Source organism: Alosa alosa, chromosome 24, assembly GCF_017589495.1.
Source record: "Alosa alosa isolate M-15738 ecotype Scorff River chromosome 24, AALO_Geno_1.1, whole genome shotgun sequence".
In the NCBI taxonomy this organism is placed as follows: Eukaryota; Metazoa; Chordata; class Actinopteri; order Clupeiformes; family Clupeidae; genus Alosa; species Alosa alosa.
In genome coordinates this window covers 7,711,495-7,734,621 of record NC_063212.1, presented here as the reverse complement: position 1 = coordinate 7,734,621, position 23,127 = coordinate 7,711,495, and the positions used below count along the sequence as shown (strand labels likewise).

General features: G+C 41.8%; 3 protein-coding genes across 3 annotated transcripts; 1 reads left to right on the top strand and 2 right to left on the bottom strand.

Moving 5' to 3' along the window:
- Positions 1-1,007: 1,007 nt before the first annotated feature.
- On the bottom strand, positions 1,008-9,038 carry LOC125289645 (cation channel sperm-associated protein 4-like). Its single transcript, XM_048236600.1, has 12 exons — positions 8,939-9,038; positions 8,349-8,426; positions 8,086-8,178; positions 6,430-6,579; positions 6,225-6,326; positions 5,942-6,036; positions 5,669-5,798; positions 5,293-5,429; positions 4,923-5,082; positions 3,074-3,285; positions 2,068-2,230; positions 1,008-1,260 (listed from the first exon to the last, which is right to left on the bottom strand). The coding sequence occupies exons 2-12, from the start codon at positions 8,379-8,381 to the stop codon at positions 1,078-1,080; spliced, it is 1,458 nt and encodes a 485-aa protein (XP_048092557.1). The 5' UTR covers positions 8,382-8,426; positions 8,939-9,038; the 3' UTR covers positions 1,008-1,077.
- Positions 9,039-11,792: 2,754 nt separating this feature from the next.
- cideb (cell death inducing DFFA like effector b) lies at positions 11,793-14,826 on the top strand. The gene is made up of 5 exons (XM_048236638.1): positions 11,793-12,009; positions 12,911-13,025; positions 13,594-13,743; positions 14,220-14,416; positions 14,665-14,826. Exons 1-5 carry the CDS (start codon positions 11,984-11,986, stop codon positions 14,810-14,812), a joined length of 636 nt encoding a protein of 211 aa, XP_048092595.1. The 5' UTR covers positions 11,793-11,983; the 3' UTR covers positions 14,813-14,826.
- Positions 14,827-18,190: 3,364 nt separating this feature from the next.
- On the bottom strand, positions 18,191-21,750 carry LOC125289676 (zinc fingers and homeoboxes protein 3-like). The gene is given in 4 exon segments (XM_048236637.1): positions 18,191-20,143; positions 20,145-20,468; positions 20,740-21,094; positions 21,490-21,750. Coding segments are annotated over 3 exon segments (2,196 nt in total). The 5' UTR covers positions 21,046-21,094; positions 21,490-21,750; the 3' UTR covers positions 18,191-18,577.
- Between the last annotated feature and the right edge of the window lie 1,377 nt (positions 21,751-23,127).

Here is a 23,127-nt window from a genome sequence, read left to right as displayed (position 1 = left end):
ACCCCCATCATCACTGTCATCACCTCACATACATACAGCACACTGCTTGCTACAGTATGCCTCCTCTACATACTTGCACACTGCCCTCCCCCCTTCCCTACATACACAGCACATTGTCTTCAGGATCTTCTCCAACACACATCCTCTACATGCTTTTACAGCACACTGCCCCACCTACCCCACACACACACTACACACACACAGTCACTGCTCCACTCCCACTCCCCTCCTGCCCACACACACATCTTCACTGTCATCACTCACATACATCATACATACAGTACTCTGCTTGCAATAGTAAGTCCCTGCACCATACTTGCAGTACACTGCCCCCCCAATACACAGCACACTGTCTCATGAGGAAGCTTCTCCAACACACATATTGCACACTGCCCTCTCCCTACATACACAGCAGATTGCACATATACACACAGATTACATATTGCACACTATCCCATCTCCCCTGTCATCCCCCAACACACACACCAAGACCCCTGGCAGTTGGGTTAGCCCCTTGAGCTGTGGATCTGCCCAAGGTTTCTACCTTGGTAAGGGAGTTTTTCTTTGCCCCTGTTGCTCTTGGGTGCTCCTTGTTGGTGCCCCCCGCCCAATCCCAATCCTCCCCCACCTTTCTTATGTGGCAGCCCTTGCCACTTAATCTACTAAACCCCTCTTCTACTGCACTTAAATGCACAAATAGGCTGACACCAGACATAATTTCACTGCATTCTTCTACATTCACTGCAAACTTCCTTGTATCCTTGTAATAATATAATAATAATAATAATAATAATTTGGCTATTATTATTATTATTTGGAAACCATGATAAGGCCCTGACACAGTGTTTGACAAGGCCAACAGAGACAGATTGTAATGTTAGTTTAGTTTGGCCCCTCAACCCTGATCAATCAATTATGACAATCAAACAATATAACATTACATTTACATTAACATCTTCGAGGATTGTATTTAGTTTCTCACCATTTAATGTAATTACAGATGTGTCTTGTTAACCCTAGTAGATATATCTAGCTACAGTATTTATTTAGTGAAGAAGTACATATTGCAGCAATGCCTTATTTGTGCTTGGTGCTGCTTTCAGCTGTTTCTTCTTTTGGTTGAGGGGTTTTTGAGGAGGCATCACTTTTAGCTTGTGGTGGCTTGTTATCTTGGGCTACAGACATTCTCCGCATAGCTTCATGGCGCAGACCTTTCTGGAACATAGCCGGGGAGTCCGTGCCAGAGTTAATAACGTGAGCCTGTGAATACAGAGCACACAAAACCAGATCATGTGGACATTGGAAAGCAACATCAGGAATAAGAATAGTGGAGAGTGTAGTATATTTGTTGTTATGTTTTGTCCAGATAGATAAACACCAAAACTGTGATTTCCTAATGTAATAGTCACACACACTTGATATTAATTAATCTTTTTTCATTCAAATATTTAATTGGATCCATGTGTTTAATATACACCAGGTAATCTCAGGCCTGCCTGCACACAGAAAGTTGCTAGGTCGGTAATCGCCTATAAAGGGCCACTTATACTTATACCAAGTATAAGTATATATACTCTTTTGATCCCGTGAGGGAACTTTGGTCTCTGCATTTATCCCAATCTGTGAATTAGTGAAACACACTCAGCACACAGTGAACAACACACAGTGAGGTGAAGCACACACTAATCCCGGCACAGTGAGCTGCTTGCAACAACAGCGGCGCTCGGGGAGCAGTGAGGGGTTACAGTAGTTGCCTTGCTCAAGGGCACTCCAGCCGCGCCTACTGGTCGGGGCTCGAACCGGCAACCCTCCAGTTACAAGTCCGAAGCGCTAACCAGTAGGCCACGGCTGCCCCTAAATGTTATGAGGTTATGTGCCATCAAAATGATTTTGGAAATGTTCTGTTAAGGTAAATAAAAAAAGTGTCAAGGGTGTCTTTAACAGATGAATCAGTTATGAAAATAATCGTTGGTTGCAGCCCTGTTATACACTGTACAAATGATTCCCACAGTCTCTCCAAAAGATTCTAGAGCGGAGCTCTGTTCTAGAATCTTTGGTCTCTCCTACCTTCTCCAGGGTCATCAGTGTGGACAGCATGTCTCCAGTGCGTCCCATGGCAATGTCATCCTTCAGGATGGTGTTTTTCAGTACTGCAGCTCTTTGGTCACGCATGATCACAGCGTTTTCCTGTTCCCTGTTGAAGGGGAGGCTGTGCACCTCCTCCACAATCCTACAGCCAGTGGCCAGGAATTAGTCATTCAAATAGTATAAGTAGTAATAAATAGTATAAATAGTCATGACTAGGCTGTGCAAACATAGCCTTCAGACATATAGTACAGTACTGTGAAAAAGTATTTGCCCCTTTTCCAAATTTCTTCTATTTTTGTCTATATTTGTCACACTTAAATGTTTCAGATCATCCAAATATTTGAGTAAACACAAAATGCAGCTTTTAAATTATCATTTCATTTATGGAACATAGCAAGTTATTAAAAAACTATATATCCTGATATGCTTGCCATATCTATGCGTTCACGGGTTCGCAAGTAATTCAAACGAGAGTAATGGGTGCGCAGGTGAACGCAGAGAAGTATAGACTGTAAATATGATGCAATTTGATTTAATTTCATGATTTTTTTTTTATTTTCATACTTTAACGTACAGACAAGTGCGTGGTCTCGTTGGAAAACCCCACTTTTGCTCTGTCACGCAATAAAGGTTTAATCTCGCTGCGATGAACAGTTGTGGAACAATGTAACAGAGAAGAAAGGGTGTGTTTTTTGTCGCACTTTGCGTCAATCGGGTTCTAAGGGTTAAGGTCATACCACCAGAGCATTTCAATCAGATCTAATTGATTCGAATTTTCCAAACCAAGAAACAGATCACTACATTCAACACACATGAGACTGCATTAATTTTGAATAATTTTGAATAATTTTAATTAATAATTTATTTTTATTTTTTTAATTTTGATGTGGAAACTATCCTACCTACAGTATACCACAAGGTTGTAACACTTTTCCTTTGTATGTCTGAAAATAAAAATGCTAAATCACATGCAGGATCAACCTACTTATCCAGCTTCTGGCGAATCGACTTGTACTCCATCATGTTGGTCTGCATGGTGGACAAGACAAGGAGAAGCTCCTCGAATGTCTCCATCCTCAGGCTCTCCACAAAGGTGCCTTTCCACGGCTTCTGCCTCTTGGTCATTTTGGTCTTGGTCACCACCTTCTCCACATGGACCATGGTGTCCATCTGTAGGGTATTCTCCTCAGGCAAGATCTGTTTTAGAAGTGGCATGGGTGAAATAGGTTAAGGCAGAAAGAGAACAAAACATAATGGATCTTTTTCCATCCATGGATTAAGTCCTGTCCTAGACTAAAGGAAAACATCAGTGAAAATATCTGCAGAATTTATATATATATATTAGGGATGTAACGGTATGAAAATTTAACCTCACGGTTATAGTGACCAAAATTATCACAGTTTTCGGTATTATCACGGTATTTCTAAAAGTGTGTTCAACATGTTCAGAAAGAACTGATAGGCCTACACAAGCTGAAATAGTTTCTAAAAGTGTCCCATTCACTTTTTCTTAATGTTTAATTGGCTATGTGCTTATAGCTTAACTTGCCCTACCATAACTTGGAGTTTGCTATTTCTGTTATTTGGATGCAATGAGTGAGACCAATAAGCGTTCAAAATAAAACTTTAGGCTACTGTATTCTCCTGATAACGTGAGTGGAATGGATTTAATGTGGACGTGAACATAAAAAGACGCAGAGTGGCAACATGATACAGTGCACGTTTTGCGGTGAAAAAGTTCCGCCTTTTAAAATCAGGTGTAGCCTAATCAAAATCGTAGTTAAAACCATCAATTAGACAACAGAATCAGTAGGGTACCAGTTTTGTTCCATTGTACCAGGCCTACTGTATGTCAAAAGCAGGCTCTGATGAAGCTGGGAAGGATTAAACACACGGTTTCCACACCGCGGTAATCAACAGTGATAATCATGATGTTTGAAATGAAAACGGTACTTATTATCGTCAACATTTTTATCGCGGTTTACCATTATACCGGTAATCGTTACATTCCTAATATATATATAATGTTTCTTCTAAATGTTTTTGTAACATCTCAATTTACATTCAGACCTCACGGTTTGTTTGTTAATTTGAAAAACAATAAACAGAAGTCATATGGCCTTATACTGCCCTAACTTTGCAGTCAGCTTTGTAGACACACTTCATCCAGGCCTGTGCAAAATTCCGAATTTTAGAATTGGCCTTCATTCAATTCATGAGTTGGAATTTGAATTGAATTGGCTCTGCTCCACAGGAAGTTGAATTTGAATTGGAATTGGAATGACAGGATGTGGAATTAAATTCACGGCAATACCACAGTCACACAACAGAAAGAATGTGTTGAATCTCACATACATTCAGTTTTGGGAAGACTACTTTGGAAATGTAATTGGTTACTGTTTTAATTTATAAGTTGTATGTTTGATGCAATCATATCTGACATATACTGTGAAGCTTCATTGTTAAGCACTACCCTTAAATTATGTTTATGAATTTCTTTGAATTTCATTGAATTTCAATTCTACTTCCTTTAATTCAAATTCAAATTGTAATTATACATCCTATTTTGGACCTCAATTCAAATTCAATTCAAATTCAAGAATTGAATTGGAATTTAGGAGTCATTCTCAATTCAATTCTGAATTTTGCACAAGCCTGACTTCATCCATGTACAGGAACCTAGCTAAAAATATGATATCTCTCAGAGCTAATTTTTTTAATTTGTTGCATTACAATGCACTGTATTACATGTAATATGGTCTTGTTGTCATGTTAAATCCTGATCCAGATATCAAATATAAGGCCTGATGTTGGGCTCGGGATGTGTGACTCACCATCAATGGGTTCTCGCCACTTTTTTCATCCATGTCAGTCATGGACATCTCTAAGTTGATGGTTACCACGGCACCAAAGAGGTTGCCAAAGATGAAGGCGCCGATGGTGAGGAAGATGAAGAAGTACACTGAAGCGCCGTACAGCTGTGATTGTCCAACCCTGGAAATGCAATCAAAGGTAAATACAGAATTCCAACACATTCAAATCAGTGGTCAAAAATAATGAATGGCCGCTGTCATAAAACAACTTTTTTTTTTGTGGAAATTCGTACGTAATGGTGTGTTTTTAAAGGTTTACACATAAATGCCTCTGATTAATGCTATCAGTATCTTGTGAAAACACAAATGCTTTTGTTTTGCTGATACTCACTCTTTGAATCTGTTATAAATGTCCATCCATCCGTCTTGAGTGATGCAGACAAATAGGGTGTAGAGGGATGACGTGAGGTCGCCAAACGCCGACGGCACAGCAGTGCTGAACAAAGTGACTCCAAACACAGCAAAGACCTGCACCACAGGCCAACACAGCAAAGGCAAGTACATAACACCGCACCAAACACACTACAGCCTAAAACGTCAAAGGCAAGTACATAACAACGCACCAAACACACCACAGCCTAAAACAGCAAAGGCAAGTACATAACACCGCACCAAACATAGAAATAATGTGGCCATGTGAGGTAGAATGGATGGCTTTACAGAGGGATGGGTGGATGGGCATGGTTTAGCAGATAGATGATGTGTACCAGCATGATAACGATGAGGAGCAGGAAGATGTTTGCCAAGTCGGGGATAGATTGCCAGATGACCTGCATCATCCTGGCCACGCCGCGCATGCTGGCGAAGTTGCTGACGCTTCGAATCACACGGAGCACCCTGGAAAGCAACGTAGCTTGGGTAGCCTACTTAGAATATCAAACAACTTCCCCCATTATTTTACAATCTGGTCATGCTGAGAATCTGCATATCCTTCTGCATAGAGTGGACGACAGTCAGAAACACTGTTTGATGATTATTACCTCATGACCTTGAAGACACTTCTCCCCTGCGGAAAGATCATAGGTCCCAGTAACAGAGCTGCTGTTACTACGCAATCCAGTATGTTCCACCCATTCTGAAATGACAGAGGTTTTTTATTGGGGTGGTTCAATTTAGACTACCACTCTTTGCAAAGGCATATTTCAAGCAGCGTAATTGTTCATGACTGACATGTTTTATAAGAAATGAAAATCAAATAAGATATTCTCATTGTGTATGTCATGCATTCAGCGGCAGTGATTTGAACATAAGCATGTACAGTACCCTCCAGAAAACTGCAAAGCCATAGAACCACTTGACCAGGATCTCCCAGGTGAAAGCACTGAGAATTATGTGTTCGCATACACTGAATGGAATTTCATATTTCTGCAACAAAAGTTGTGAAAAGCAAAAGGTATCTTTTTACAAATATAATGAAGATGTATTCCGGTACGTCTTGCTGTACAGAAAAGGCCTCTTTGACACTAACCTTGGTGAAAACTGGATTGGACGTCTGGATTGAGATGATGATGGCGTTGCTGATGATGACTAAGAGGATGAGGCACTTAAACAGGAAATGCTCCAGCACGGCTCCCACAAGCACCTCAGAGACAAAGTTCTCTGTGTCGATGTCATCTTCCTGGGAGGATGGAGAGAGGAACAGAGATAGTGACCTTCACATAATACGGTGTGACCTTCACATAATACGTCTTTGAAAGGATGCCAAGTTACCGATGAGGATCAGGCCCACCCAATACAGCATCACACTGATGTGTGCTGTATTGCTCACTCTCTTCAACACTGGTGCTGTGGTGGAGAGAGTGAGCAGCACCAAATTCCTGGGTGTGCACATTAGTGAAGACCTCTCCTGGACCACCAACACTGCATCACTGGCGAAGAAAGCTCAGCGCCGCCTCTACTTCCTGCGGAAACTCAGGCGAGCAAGTGCTCCACCAGCCATCATGACCACATTCTACCGAGGCACCATTGAGAGCATCCTCTCCAGCTGTATCGCTGTGTGGGGCGGAAGCTGCACTGAATTCAACAGGAAAGCCCTGCAGCGCATAGTGAACACAGCTGGAGGGATTATTGGTGCTTCACTCCCCTCCCTGAAGAACATTTACACCTCCCACCTCACCCGCAAGGCGACCAAAATTGTGAGTGATGCAAGTCACCCCGCTCACAATTTGTTTGATCTACTGCCCTCTGGGAAGAGGTACAGAAGCCTGCTCTCCCGCACCACCACACTCACCATCAGCTTCATACACCAGGCTGTTAGGATGCTGAACTCTCTCCCCCCTCTCCCCCCTCCACCCTCAGCTACATAATATCCTGGACTTTGGACCCACAATGGCTGCCTTGCACTACTCCACTTGCACTACTCCACTTGTACACTTGCACACTTTGCAACTTGTTGTTGTCCTGTTGTCCTGAAAACACTTCTGAACACACTTCTGCTGCTCTTACATAACTTGCACCACTATGCCACTTGCATACTTCAAGGTCAAACAGAACCACCTCAGCCATTTATTGGCCTGACTTTTGCACTATTATATTGACTGTCTACTGTATGCACAATTGCACAATTTCAACCCAAATTTTGGTGCTCTTATTTCTTCATTGTATGTGCCTTATTATTTACTTTTTATATTGTTTACTTGAATTTTATGTTTGTCTGTGGACTTAATTGGTAAAATATGTCTTGTCTCCACCGTGGGATATTGGGAAACATAATTTCGATCGCTTTGTATGTCTTGACATGTGAAGAAATTGACAATAAAGCAGGCTTTGACTTTGACTTTTGTATGGACAGTGGTAGTTACTTTGACCTTGCAAAAGGATGATTTCCCCCCTGTCTACAAGTTAGCTGTCAACTGTAACAAGAGGTAGTAGATTGAGAAAATCCTTTTCCACTTGATTATAGCTGTTTCAAATTTCCCCTCCAAGTCTGCAATCGAAACCAGTCAAGCAGAAGCATTGGATAGATTTAAATTCGCCTGATGTAGGCACTTTATAAGGTCAGAGCAGATGTAGTCTCTTAAAAAGACTGTTTGGTGTGACAGTGACATAACATTTAGTCAATGTTACATATTGCATCTGTTAAGTACACAATTAATGAACCTCACCAGCAAAGCATTAGGCCTACCTCACACAGAGTGATCTCCTTCATGCATATTGTGTACCCACTATCTTCATTTCCTAAGATATCCCACCGTCTGTCTGAGTCCTCATACTTTTTCTGCAGGAATGAGAGGAGATTTGTCATGCATCATTATTGTTTCAGGAGCAAATTATCAATAGGCTAGCTACATTAGTCTACTGGATGCTAATGAAAATAGGCCAGGGCAGTTACACTAACTGCGTTCACTGTATACTACTTGGATCAAATTAAATGTTGTGCAGACATACCTTTGAAAGTATCGAACGTCTTCTTACTGACATCTTAAATCCCGTTTGTTTACAGAATTAATCGGTTAGGCTACCAAGCTATTGAAAGAGAAAGAAGGAGGGGGTTAAATGGAATGAATGACCAAATCTACAGGGACCAATGTCGGGATTTAAAAAACCCAACATAAAATAACATAGACAAGTGGCCTTAACCTCTACGCCAATAATTAACAATGTTTAAAAAAAAGACGCGCACAGAATATATGATTATGATATTTTCAGAAGCTTTTGTCCTTTTTGTTGTTTAGCCTACCCTACAGAATATGAACATTTAAACTGTTTTTTTGTTTTGTTTTTTTACCATGTTGTTAGTCGCTTTGGCTAAAAAATGCGTCAGCCAAACAAATGTAATGAACATCACATAGTTAGTCAAAAATGTTTTTGAAGTTGAAAAAGCCAACATTAAGCATTCTAATAATTTGAGTAATTTAACATCTTTCCTGTGTAGCCCTATTTGAAATAAAACCCCATCAATATCAAATATCAACAATGAAAATAATAAGTTTAAAAAAAAAAAAAAACATTATTTGCAGGGGGAACGAAGGGCCTACCTATTTACATATTGTTGTTGGATTTGAACGTTTTCGATAGTTTAGCCAAAGATACTTGGCTAGCTGGTTTAGCCTACACAGGCCTACTTCATCACGCATGACAAGAACCAAAGAACTAAGCTAAGTGATTTTCCTTTGTAACTATGGAATTCTTCTATGATTACGTCACAAAGATGTCTCGCGACCTTCTTGACCTTCTACGTTTGTTGCCCTCAGCTCTGACCAAAGATTCTAGAACAGAGCTGAGGTGCATTGGAATATTACCTATTGACCAAATTGATCTTGCAATATAACTACTGGTTGTTTCAGAATACATTTTATATACAAAAGCGTGGGGTACCCATGGGTAGTTCTTTTTATCCTTTTTTCAATTTATACATGGCTATTTGAAGAGCAACATATTTATTCAAACCATAGTTTTAAAAGTAACCTGATGTTATGGAAAATATATTTGGATGACGTCTTCTGCCTGTTTAAGGGATCTTTGAATGAACTGGAAATGTTCTTCTCATATTTAAATACATGTTCAGAATACTTACAATACATATACAATGGACAATGGATAAAAAAATAGCTTTCCTGACCTGTGAATTGTCCGTTACGGCACTCATACATACACAGATCTGTATCGTAAACTGACAGCAAGAAACACCTTACTAAAGGCAGACTCGGACCATCCTCGACACTTGAAGAACAGCCTTACCTTTAGTCAATTATGCAGGGTAAAGCGCATTTGCCAAAAACCAGAGGACTTTAGATGGAATAGCATAGAAATTATGAATAATTTCACAAAAAGAGGTTATAATCAATCAGTTCTAAATGATGCTGCTACTAAAATAGATGCAATACCAAGATCTGATTTACTTCAAAACAAAAATAAAAGGAAATCCAACAGTAAGATAATATTTTCCACAGAATATTGTAAAATTTCAGTAAAATTAAAGAAAATTATAAACAAACACTGGTATATACTGAAATCAGATAATGAATTGCAAGGGAAATTTATTGAACAGCCGTTAATGGTATACAGGAGAAGAAACCTCAGAGATCAACTAGTACACTCCTATATATCTCCCAATTGCTCTACATCTCAAACACTCTCGCTCCTATTCCTGATGGGAACCGTAGGTGTGGTACTTGTAGTCAATGCAATTATATTATATTTGTTAAAGTTGAATCTAATCTAATCTATATTTATCGATGTCATGTAATACGAAAGCAGTCATATACTTACTACAAGTCCCTGTGGTAAATCTCATGTGGGAAAAACCACCAGAGCTCTAAAAATACGCATTGCTGAGCACAGAAGTACTATTAGATGTAAAAATATGAATTATCCTGTAGCAGCATATTTTGTTGAGTTTAACCATCCAGTATCTTCTTTGAAATATATAGGCATGGGGGGGGGGCGACGACTTAGATTTATTTTTGTTTCCTGTGACCCTTTGAAATAGATAAATTAGACTGACAAATAATGTTCATAGAGAAATGATGTTGTAATATTGTTTGTTAATCTACAGAATTTATGAATTTCATATGTATGACTATTATCTAAACAATTTTATGATGACAATATGTAGACCTACATTTATTGGATTTGCAAATAATGTTATTTATGATGTTTATACAGAACTGATATTTTAATGATGTTTGTTAATCCATTTGATACATGAATTTCTGTAATATGTTTGATTTATGTAATAATATTTAGGATAACAATATGTATATTTAGATTAAGATTGTACTCTGACACTTGATGTCTATTAATGCCCCCACACCAGTTTGATGGGAAGCTGACTGGATTGATGTCAGGTGTATGAAGTAGGTTTAATTATCTTCTGTAAGACTAAGGGTTGAATCTGAGCGTTACTATGCGATCTGAGGAAGGCCAAACTGGCCGAAACGTTATCGCCTCAATAAAGAATCTAGCTATCAACTCAGAGTGTGCGGCACGGTTTCACTCATACACACATAGGCCTATGCACACCTACCCACCTCACTTCCTTTTAATTTCTCTGCCAAAAATAGAGAGGGGGTTGTAGTTCAAACAGGCCATGCTTGCAATAGCACTTTTTCAATATCTGACATTGTGGACTCTGTGACTGATCTCCATAGTCAACTCAGTGCCTCAGCCATGGCCTCCGTGACTGGTCTACGCATCCGGCGCCTTGCACTAACTGTTAGAGAGCGCCAGAGTCTGCTCTGTGCCTGGTCCATGCTACCACTAATTAGTACTAACTTCAGCAGCAGCAACATTACTTTTACAATATTGTTTAGTTCAACGTATTATTATGGATTTATAATCAGTTGAGGCAGTCATTTTTGACCAGGAACATAAAACCGATGAACATAAAATAAACACAAGGAGGGTATAAGGCATAGACGTATACATAAGGGTTTACCCATAGAGATACATAGATATTGTATATATATCTATGTGTTTACCTATAAGTATAAATGAATAAACAAGTCAAACATATTGTAATATCATAGCAAAGCCAATCTGTGAGAAAGCACTATAGAGTGGGGCAAAGAGTTTGATGTTGGCCTATTGTGAGAGATGCTCTATGAGTAGCTCTCTCAGCCTCTGTCAGGGTCAGTTACCTTTCATCCTGGCAGGCTTTGCCTTTAGGTTGAAAGTTAAGTTCACTTCTATACATCTTGGTATATCATGGTGTCAATTGGTTTCAAAACACTCAGACATTGGCTAATTGACTTACCTGGCCATCTTATGTACAAAGTGGTCTATTTTAATTCACCACCTATGAAATCTCCCCCCACACACACACACACTCACACACACTCATACTTTGTCGTTGGCATTCCACACTACTGGACTTCACCCGCTGACATCTCTCTTTGTGTTATCACCCATGGTTATCACCCCAGCTCTTCCAAAGTACAATCAGTACAATAGTCCAAAAATCTCTGATCAGCTTAAAGACATACTCGCGGTTCAAAAACAATCTACTTTAAAGAGAAACAGCGTGGAAAAGTAGCAACAGAAAGACTAAATAACCAAGGAAAGTTTTGACCAACAGAAACATGGAAACGACATCATCACTATTTAAGTGAGTATCTTACAGAGAATAAACAAAGAGGTTTGTATGTAGGGATTATGTATAGGGGTTACAACAACAAACATTGTCATACGGCATTGCCTTTAAATTTCATTTTACCACATTCAACTAGGGCAATTCCATGGAAAATTACGTTTTTTGTAACATCCATAACGCCAATAAAATGTGATGGTATGGTAGGCTATGATGTGAATGATTACATGAGATTTGAGCATTTGCTATTTTTGACTGAAGAATGTACATGAGAAAAAATGCACAAACAATGAATGTTATCATTCACATCATACAAATGCCAAGGCCTTTCACTGGCGTTATGGATGTGACAAAAATCAATTTTCTGTGGAATTGCCCTATTCTACTACTACCAACTCTAGAAATAATACTGCTCCTCACACCAGAACACTTTCAATCAACCAATCAGATCTATTTCAATTTGTTGCCTAATAATATTTTTATTGTATGTAGTTCATGTACTCATTCCAGGTATGATGGCTGTCTTACTGCCTTCATAGTGTGTTTTCATTATGGTTTTTGTCTGGATAATCTTAGGTTCTCATTTCTCAGTATACTGTCTTGCGTAACAACTCATACCATATCAGACTCTGATGGCGTAACAGCAATATAATGTACCGGTACTAGTCTATTGCGAAATTCCTAAACATTACACTAAAAAAAACAACTTTATTTATCAATTCAAAAAACGTCATAAGACGATAATCCCAGCCACTGTTTAGTCTGGAAGTCTTTGTGGATTGGCTATTAGTATTGCTGTGTAGTTTATTCAGGAATGACTCTGCCACTTGAAGACATTGACACTCACACAGGCTCTCTTTCTCTCTCTCTCCTTCCGGATTCAGTGATTCAGTCTGACGTTGGGTTCTGTCTCCTTCAGGTCCGTCTCTCGTATGGTGTACTCGCCCCCACAGCGGCCATTCAAGGTGACCACCCATGACCGGGGAATTAGGAAGGGCATCACCGCGACAACGTTGCAGGAGCTGAGGGAGAAGGTGAGAAACCAGAAGGGGAAGAACTGTATGTCTGTTGGACATCTGTAGGTCAGATTGGTATGTAAGTTCAGGTCAGTAATGCTGAACTACCAGACATCTGAGGAGAAGCCTTCACTAGCACTACACTGTAAAGACACTAATGAGCTCACATTCATTGCTACTGTCCATACATCCACTGGCATAGACACAGTCCCACATGCACACACACACGCACACACACACGTTATTGTTCTGGTTCTTAGCAGACGCTTTTATCCAAAACGACATACAATAATAACAATAAAAATTATCATTGAAAAGTAACATGTTATATAGTCATAGGCTACATGAAAAATTATAGTAATAATGAAAAAGTATAGTAAATTATAGTAATAATTTTAACAGAATAATAGCAAATCATCATAATAACAATAATCATTGATATAAACTGTGATTTAAGGATTTTTTTGTTAAATACATAAACAGATCTTTAAACGCTTTTTGAAAAACTCAAAACTATCACAAGAACGAAGAATATAAGAGAAATCATTATCATTTGATGACAGGCCTTTTCGACTCCGTCTTACAGGTGGCAGAGGTGCTGGCGCTGTCCTCTCTCTTCTTGCTAGTGTGTGAGGAGGATGGAACCGAGGTGGACTCGGAGGAGTTCCTGACCGTCCTGCCGGACAACACCGTGTTCATGGGCCTAGAGCCTGGGCAGACTTGGACAGCCCACATTGTACGTGTCTGCAATGCATGTGTATCACATTTACATACAAACCACTGTGCAATATGTGAAGCAACAGTATAAATACTAGATATATGCTTACTGACTATGGCAATGGTGCTTGCTCTCCTACAAAGGCATCAAGGTATTGAGAAATCTGAGTCACTTGCTCCATAAACCTGTGTAATCATGTGTTAAACCACGTGTATTATCAAGTAATGAATTTTAAGCAGACGATACTCATCCGCCACATAGGTGGATTCCTCAATAATTACAGTATAATCATCATGTGACTGTAATTGGGATAATCTGTCCATCTTGATGCAGTGCACATTTAAGTCCCTTGCTCCACATCCATATTATGTGTTATACCACATAATGGAATCAGACAGAGGATATGCACACAAGCACCGATTACAGTATAATTATGACATTGTAATTGGGGTCATCTTGATGTAGTGCTAACACAAAGCAACGCCACTTTTCAGACTCTTCCAAGGAGCAACGGCATCAAACCATCCGAGAGCAAACCCAGGAAGGGCCAGGACATCGCTCGCGTAGTCCTGGACTTCTACCGCCTCAGCCCACAGGATGTGTTCGGCTCGCTCAGCGTCATGGCCACGTTCCAAGGCCTGTACTCGGTCGGAGCGGACTTCCAGTTCCTAGGTCCCAAAAAACTTCTGAGGTGAGTCAATGGCGGAGTGGGCATAGGAATAGAATCAGAAATTGGCAAATACCAATATAAGCTTTATATGGTATTTCACCGGTTGACGGTTACACTTCCTTACAACAAAATCTGTGTTAATGCAAAACAAAAGCTTAGAATGGTATATTACTGGTTGTAGTTCCACACACCCATGCAATACACACAACCCAACATGATTATAGAGTCTGAGTTTGATGAAGTGGTCTGACTGGGTGGTCATTTTTCAGGGAGACCCTTCGGATGGGCTCCATGCTTCTCCAGGCCGCCGGCCACATGCTCATCACGTGTGCCTCCATGATGAAGCGAATCATTGAGGGCGCCGACCTGATTCAGAACCAGCATGAGCCTGTCACCTACAAAGCGCAGTGGAACTGATGCCCCCACCTCTACCACAGGGCATCAGTCACTGGCACAGCGCCAACATGACTGTGTGTGGATGTAGACACAATAGGTGGCATTTTTTTTTTTTAGTCTGACGCTGTGGGTAAACTTCACAATCGGTGATGAAAAAGACTAACAGGCAGGCCCTTTTATTATTATTTCATTATATTAACACTTGCTTAAAAAAAGAGGAATGTTCTAGATGTTAGAGATACTTCTGGGTGTGTTCTTTTTCAAGGTCACCAATTAAACCCACTAGTAAGCACAACACTATATTATTTTGATGTATAGCCCAACATGCTGCTTGTTGTATTTATAATCAGGTTTCTAAGCTTATGTAACTAGATTACTAGAAACTTGTTTTCTTTAATATTAGGGTAACATGATGACAACATTCAAAGTTTCATTTGGATGCCAAGTCATGCTAACATAAATGAAAAACATGAAGTAAAAAACTTTTTTTCAACTACAAGTTGTCAGTCCTCCTGGGTATTTTTGTTGATGTACATACATTATGTAAAAAAAAGATCTGTAGGAGTGTTGAGTCCTTGAAATGACTAATGATTACAGACAGATATGCTCTCCCTTTTGCATTTGTAATTTAATATTGTTAAATAAGGACAATACAATACTATTATTAAAACTAAATATAACAGTTAAGACACACTATGAATATATGGTGTTTATTTTGAAGACGTGGACCAAATCAACCGAGATATAAAAAGATTCACCTTGGCTTGTTCTGTTTACAGTCATGGGGGGTAATTCTGATATTACAGATGGTGCCCTTATCTTACACAACTGAGAGAGACAAACAGAAAATGGAACTCTCAGTGTGCACACAATAAGAGACTTTCCCAAAATCAGGTACCTCAGAACAATGCTACATCACACAAATGAACGCAAAATGATTTCACACGTAAAATAAGGTAATGCTGTGAATTCAAAACAACACCAGGCCAGACGAAGAGGATTGCCCAGTCAGAAATGGTTTAACATGACCTGTTTCAGAAGAGGGCCAGCACACAAAGAGCACACACAAAATGAATCAACTAAAAAAACAAGGGTCTCTCAGGACTGAGGAAGTTCTCGGCTGAAAATTGCTATACGTTTGGGGCGGGGAAGAGTGGAAAGAGTTATAGCTGGGAGAATATTTCTGTAAGTTCAATCGGAGATGGAGGTGCAATAAAATGTATACTCCCAAACACACTCCAGAAGGACATGGCTTAGACAGGACATCCTACGCTCTGAAATAATCGTTTGTGATTGGATGGCAATCAAAGACCAGCGTTATTAGTGTTTACGTAGTCCTGGCTTTAAAGAGTTTTCCAGAGCGAGACCCAGCAGAAAACGAAAAGGTTTCAAAACTGTATCCTTTGTTTTCTGAGAGTGAAAGGCCCGACACAAAGCAATAACAATACAAGGATCCTCTCTCAAAATATGGTTATGGTTATAGTATTTTGCAGACGCATTTGTCCAAAATGACTTAAAATATTTTCTTTTAACCCGTTCTTTACCTGTCAATTGTTCTGGCCAGACAAATGGATCCAGAGCAAAGTTGCTTTCCCAATGTTTGGGCTTAAAAAGTTTTCAGTAGGCTATTCGTAAAGCAGCTTGTAGCAGAGGTCTGGAATTTTACCTTGAGAGTTATATTCAAGTAAACAGTGACCCAGATGAACTGGAAAGTAACAGAGCTAACAATACTGGAGTGAGGCAATAGATGACATGGGGATCCACACACAATTCATAACATTCACTTCAGACACTAAAAATAGATTATTCTTCAACCACAACCCAAAAAAAAAAAAAAAAACACAAGAACACATGTTATGCATATTAAATTTGCTCTAAACCTAAACTCCTGCAATTTAGCCTTCTCCTTTGAATCCTGCCTTAAGCAGGTGTTTGGACTGGTTTAGCCATTTTAAATTATTTTAATGCCACTAATGCATCAACATCATTAATAATTGCCACAGACACTCAGGCATTTTAGCATGGTTGTGGCATATCTTAATAAACACCTTGCTAAGAAAGACTAATGACGGAATTTGTACATGCCACATTATAAAGAACTTCAGCAATTTACTCATAAACTTAATAGGCAAAAATGGTTTTGAGATGGCTGTCTATAAAGCCAGTATTTCTGTGTAGAAACATAAAGCCATCAAAGAACTGAAGCTATCTGGAACACTCCAACCTTGGCTCATCAGCTACATGAAGCCTCTGTCTGACCACATGGTTTGAGTGCAGGATGACAAAATATGCAGGGTAGAATGCTTAACTCGTAATGAAAGCATCTCATTAACAAAAGAATCTTAGGAACTAAATGTGGGTCATTCCGTATCTCATCAGACATAATTCAGGAAAATGGTTCCTGCACCGTCTCAGACCTTTCCAGATAATGTGTTTTCCAGGATATCATACTTAAATAATACCGGGGGCTTAAAAACATGAAGACAGGTTTTGACCAGAAATATTTTACAGCCCTTGGTTTTACGGACCCATTCATGACATAGACAAGGTTTGAACACAATCTCAGACGGTGCAGCAAAATCCTTATCTGATTTGTTACAGAATGACCCACTGAGAAGAATCCTTTGTTCATGGGCACTTCACCATACTGACCTTAAGGACGAATACTTGAGGGACTGAAGGTCTAAAATTCTAATCCAATACACTTTTTGTCAAATTCAGCAAATTGCTCCTCACACAGCCCTTTAGCGGTCCAGGCAAAATGGTCCCGGACCAAGCAACACACTAATATAAACAATCAATGTTTCAGGAGTACAAAGGGAGAACTATCTTTTCATAGCTGATGAGTACCAATCTGAATGATCGGACGGTACCATTAAGCAAATAATTGTGCCTGACCTAGAGGCTATGTATAAACGTAATCCTAAAAAATAGCAGCGGTTTCCACTTTCAGACCAAATGATGGTGAGTCAGTATGTGCCAGGGTTATTTGTGTTTCCTTAGGGATAACCCTTTGGGCCAAAGTGGGACGACCTGAGCTCCAGGTGGCTCAGGATTAGCGGGGTCCAAATCAGCCGTATCAGGTCAGTGCCGTGAAACACACTCTACCAACTAACATAACACTATAATGAAAAATGGAAATGTTTGCAAAATATTTGAGCTGAAGAAAATGTGCAATGATAGATCCATCAGGTAGGGGATGAGAACTGGCTGTTGCAGTGCATTCCATGATTGTAACACCACTTATATTTTGAACCTTGCAATAGTATAATAATTATAGTTCTCTTTAGCAAGCTCATATATTTATATATATATATATATATATTTATATATATATATATATATTGGAGCATCAGCTGTGTTGTAACTGCCTTTTTGTGTTTTTTTGGACACTGAATATCTTGTTTATGCCCAACAGGGCAACTCTTTATTCAATTTTGACACACACATAAATCCTTCAGCATCTGTGTAAACAGGCAACGTTACACTACAAAAATAGCCACCACAACACACCTGAGGCTCCACCAGAAATATATGAGCTGGCTAATGAACCTTGGTGCATAAATCGAATTGCCTCATGGACCGCACAGGCTCACACGGGTCTGATAGTGGAAATGCCACTGTCAATCAGAAACCAAAGCTCCAACAACAGGGCAGTTAAAAATCTAGTCTGAAATTATAAGGTGATCCCACATGAAAAAAGTAATTTTTTTGAAAAGGTCAAAAAAAAGAAGAAGAGTTAAGGGAAAAAAGACGGTGTCTTGCATTTTGGGTCAGTGTGATGCATCAGAGTCCACCACCTGCAGCGCCCCCACCCTGCCCCTGAACAGCTCCGTCCCACAGGTCATACCACCGGTCAAAGTCCCCTCCGGCCATCCCGTCCAGCGTCTGAACGGAGCTGGTGGAGCTGTTGCTGGCGTCCATCCAGTTGCCGGGGCTGGGCTGCGGAGGTCCGTCGGTGCCCAGGCCGGGCCACTGCTTGTGCCAGCGCACCTGCCAGGCGCGGCTGGCGTCCATCTCCAGGCGCGTGGCGATGTCGCGCCGCTCGTCCGGCCCGATCCAGCGCAGGCGCGCGTGCTTGAAGGAGTAGCGCGTGTCGCCGAACCAGTGGATGATCTGCGTGCGCGGCAGCCCCGTCAGCTGCTCCAGCCGGCTGTAGTCCTCGGCCGTGGGCCACTGGCAGCGCAGGAAGGCCTGACGCAGGACCTCCGTCTGCTCCGACGTCTTCTTACGCAGCCGCTGGTGCCGTTCGGGCACGGGAAGGCCCGGCACGCCCCCTGGGTAGCCGGGCAGCAGGTACGATGACAGGGTGGGCGCCGAGGAGGCGGACGAGGCTTCCGAGTGTCCGTTGAGGCTGGGGACGGCCTCTACCCCAGAGGCTATTTTGGCGTGGCTCTCTTTGGTCCGGATGAAGGTTCGTAAGGCGTCTCTGTGGTCCTCCTGCTTGATGACCACCTCCACCTCGCCGCCGGGGCCAGAGGCGCCGGGTGGCTGGCCGTCACCGAGGGAGGTCCTGGGAAGAACGTCTGGGGGTGCCGCCACTTTCCATTCGTGCGCTGCCCCGGGCGCGTGACTGCTCCTCTGGGGGGTCTTGTGTTCGCCGCCGCTCCGGCGTAGCTGGTAGCGGCTGTCGGCAAACCACTTGCGGATCTCGTGGCGGCTGAGCGCCGTGACACCCTGCAGCCGCTGCAACTCGCCCTCCGACGGCCAGTTGCTGATGACAAAGCTCCGTCGGAGTACCATCAGCTGCGCGCGCGACTTCTTGGAGCGCATGCGCAACGGCTGGCCGGTCAGCACAAACGGAGGGCAGGCCAACAGGTGACCGATGCTGGGAACCCCTGGCGGGGGAGGCTGGTGCAGGGGAGGCTGGTGCAGGGGGAAATGGTGCAACTCCACCGCCGCGGTCCTCTGGAGGCTGCCGGCGTCCGGAGGAGGTTCCAGCTGAGTGAGAGGCGGCGCTGACCAGAGGGCCGCAGGCAAATATTGCCGTTTGCGTTCGGCGATCATGCCCTCGCTCGCTCCGAACGCGCGCATCATCTCCTCCTCCTCGCCGTCGTCGTCCTCATCATAATAATCGTACTGGTCATCTTCGTCCACAGTCATCATCATCTCCTCCTCGCTGGGCCTCACTGCCGGCGTGACCGTCCCTGGGGAGGCCGCTTCCACTTCCTTGCTCTGCTCTGGCTCGCCGCGGAGCGTGTGCAGCTTGTGGCGCGTCTCGCGGATGTCCTCCTCGGCCCAGCTGATGCCGTAGCGCACGCGCTGCATCATGAACCAGGTCTTGACGTCGTCCACGGGAAGGGCGCACTGGCGGGCCAGGGCCCCGGTCTCCTGAGACGTGGGGTAGGGGAAAGGCGTTGAAGGCCTCCACCAGGGCCCGCTGGCCATCCAGCTCATGCACAGGGTCCGACCGCTGCCACGCCAGCTTGAGCCGCTCGGCCACCTGAGGCAGGCAGACCACGTGTGGACGGTTGAGGCCGCTGGTGGCCGTGACGGGGGTGGCGGGAGAACTGGGCAGTGGCCCCACCTGGGTCCTCTCGGGTACAAAAGGCGGAGTTGTTCTTTGGGATGATGTTGTTGCAGACCTGAGAGATGCCTGTTGTTGTTGAGCTTTGGTGACTCCATTAAGTGGGGTGGGTTCTGCAGATTCTCTGCTCCTGGTATGATCTTCAAAACCCTGGCAACAGAGAAGACTTTTATTAGGATCATACACGTCATCAAGGAAAAGGGTCAGATGACATTAAACCCACTAGGAAACAATGCACAATGCCTGTCAGATTAATCATTATACTGGTGGAGAAGATTATGTTTCTTAACAGAAATTAAGCCCAACACACAAGTTAAGTCTAACACATGCTGTGTTTTTTCCAAATGTTCACTTCCTCACTTAAATATTCCTCGACATGGTAAATAAGTGAATATTCAACAGACATGCACACAGCTCGAACCTCTCCAGTTGCATCCAGTCCTCTAGGAGTCTTCGGATTCCTCTCTCCAGACAAACATGCTGACAACGGTTTCCTCTCCTCCACTTCTTCCTCTTGTCTTTGGCCATGCTCCACATTGCTTGTATACCTGCTCGGGTGAGGTTGAACTGTGGTGGGATGCGCTGAACTGAGGTGAACACTGAGACTACCAACATCACCTGCGGTGAAGCCACAGATGTGGCAACGGTGCACGTCCACCACATCCTTCCACTCATCCCTCATCCTTTCCGTATCAGCGTACCTTCTCGGCTGCATGTGACCCTCCATTTCCCCCGTGTCCTCTGCACTCTCCAGTCGCCCCACGTCACTGGAGGTACTATTTAGAAGGCACGTTAATTTTGACAGATTACCTTTTTTAAACAACAGGGAATGGACTAAGTGCATAATATGCTAGCTACAGTATAAGGTTCCTTGCGACGCCATCATGCTAGACAAACACAAAGGATAGCCGGAGAAAGAAGGCAAACGCTGAAAAAGAGAGTGAGGGCAGAAACCATTTTCTCAATGCCCGTTGTTTTCGTTAGAAACTTCCCTTACACAAAAGCAACTCGCAAAAAAACCCTGGCAAACCAGGTTCGGGAGGACTATGCTAGCTAACTGTAAAACTGGCAAGCTAGCTGGTTGATGTTCAAACAGGAACGTATGACAGTGACATTTAAATCACAAAACCACTGCTGTTTTGGTCTGCATTTAATCCAAAGAGTAGCCTACCACGTAGTCGATACCTGCTTAAAGGCTGTTCAACGATGTCGATGCATGCTACGTTATTATCCACTGGCTTGCTTGTTTGCTACAACAAATTGGTTGTTTTTAACGTCATTGTACTCTCTCAAAAGAGTCACGGAAGACTTTTCTTGAATGCATTCGTTTCTTATTCGTCTCTTATTCTGTGGTCTGTCACTGCCCCCAAAGACTAAAGTTTTGAACGTTTCCATACAAACACTGACAATGCTGTTAATTTGATCAACAACAAATCTGGCTACTACGATAAGAGTTTTGCGACGGTGTCGTAAACAAAAACTCACATGGCCCGCCCACTAAGTAGGCTAGTGACTATGGCCCCACATTTTTGAGATACCCCTGCCGGAGGTAGAACTAGACGCAACAATGTTTTTCCTTATCTCTAAGGTCTCCTATATATTCTTAGCTAAAAATATTTTACTGCTAATATTGTTAAATGAACAGATATTGTTATACACCCCAAAACCAAAAAAGGACTAAAATATAGCCTGTCCGTATGAGAGTTAAGGCATATAAACTAGTGCAGATCAATCACACAAGCTCTGAGAGCTTTGAAACTTGGCATGTTTATAGTCAGGAAGTTGCTTTACCTACTATAAAAGACTGGATGTGAATATCTTGATGTATGGAATGAATACAGACATGTAAACATATACCTAAAATAAGCAGACATGCAAAAAATGGATATCTATGCAGAATGTTTTCATTTACTTTGTAGCTGCTTTACCAGGGATTATCATAGAAATACATATGATGGCTTATGGGAAAGGTGGGGTTGTACTGAATCCAACAATACCAAATATGTAAATATAGTATGACAAGTTAGGGTGTTCTGTCACTCAATGTATGAGGTGTCCAAAATGAAAGAAAACAGAAAACTAGCTAAATAAGTCCAAATTACATTATCATTATTCATCACAGTGAGAAGAATGTTGATAAATTCATTGTTACTGCAAGGAAAGTGCTGATCTATATTTACATTTAATAATGATACATTTCATATGAAACACCGATCCAATTGAATCAGGTTAACACTGGAATGGAACACCTTTATTGAAATATTTACATTCACTTGAATTTTGTTTTGGTCAAGTCATTACTGAATAATGGAAATAAATATTGTTAGCTTTTGTCTGTCCAGACCAGCAGTGGACAGTAGAGCCTACACTGCTTACTTCACCCCTAAGTAGCTAAACAGTTAGTTGTAGAAACTACTTTCCCTAGCTAAGAAAGTACTTAGCCCTCTGACTAATGTTCCATGTGTAATTCAACTTGATTTGCATTTCAATGAAAATGCTGACATTTTTCCTTTTCACTAGTCTTATGAATTATAAGGCCTTTTCACAGAGATTACACTGAGAATGTCTTACAGCCATTGGATCCAAAGCTTGTGGGAAACATTTTGCAAAGGGCAAGAAAAAAGATCCCCATGTCCAAAACCCCACAGTAGAAGGCCTCCAACGCATACTTACCCTTGCTCAGCAGAGAGAGAGATGGTGATGTCCATAAAACTCTGCCGCCATATACAGATGATATTTTTTCCAAAATCAAAGTTTCATATCATGTATAGCGAACTACTGCAGTAAGACAAAAATCAGTGAGCAGCAG

Coding starts and splice junctions, on each gene's coding strand:
- cideb (XM_048236638.1), top strand. CDS start 11,984: ATGGAAACGACATCATCACTATTTAA. Junction 13,744..14,219: donor AGACTTGGACAGCCCACATT/GTACGTGTCTGC, acceptor GCCACTTTTCAG/ACTCTTCCAAGGAGCAACGG. Junction 14,417..14,664: donor GGTCCCAAAAAACTTCTGAG/GTGAGTCAATGG, acceptor GTCATTTTTCAG/GGAGACCCTTCGGATGGGCT.
- LOC125289645 (XM_048236600.1), bottom strand. CDS start 8,381: ATGTCAGTAAGAAGACGTTCGATACTTTCAAAG. Junction 6,037..6,224: donor GCTTTGCAGTTTTCTGGAGG/GTACTGTACATG, acceptor CTGTCATTTCAG/AATGGGTGGAACATACTGGA. Junction 2,231..3,073: donor ATTCGCCAGAAGCTGGATAA/GTAGGTTGATCC, acceptor CACTGGCTGTAG/GATTGTGGAGGAGGTGCACA.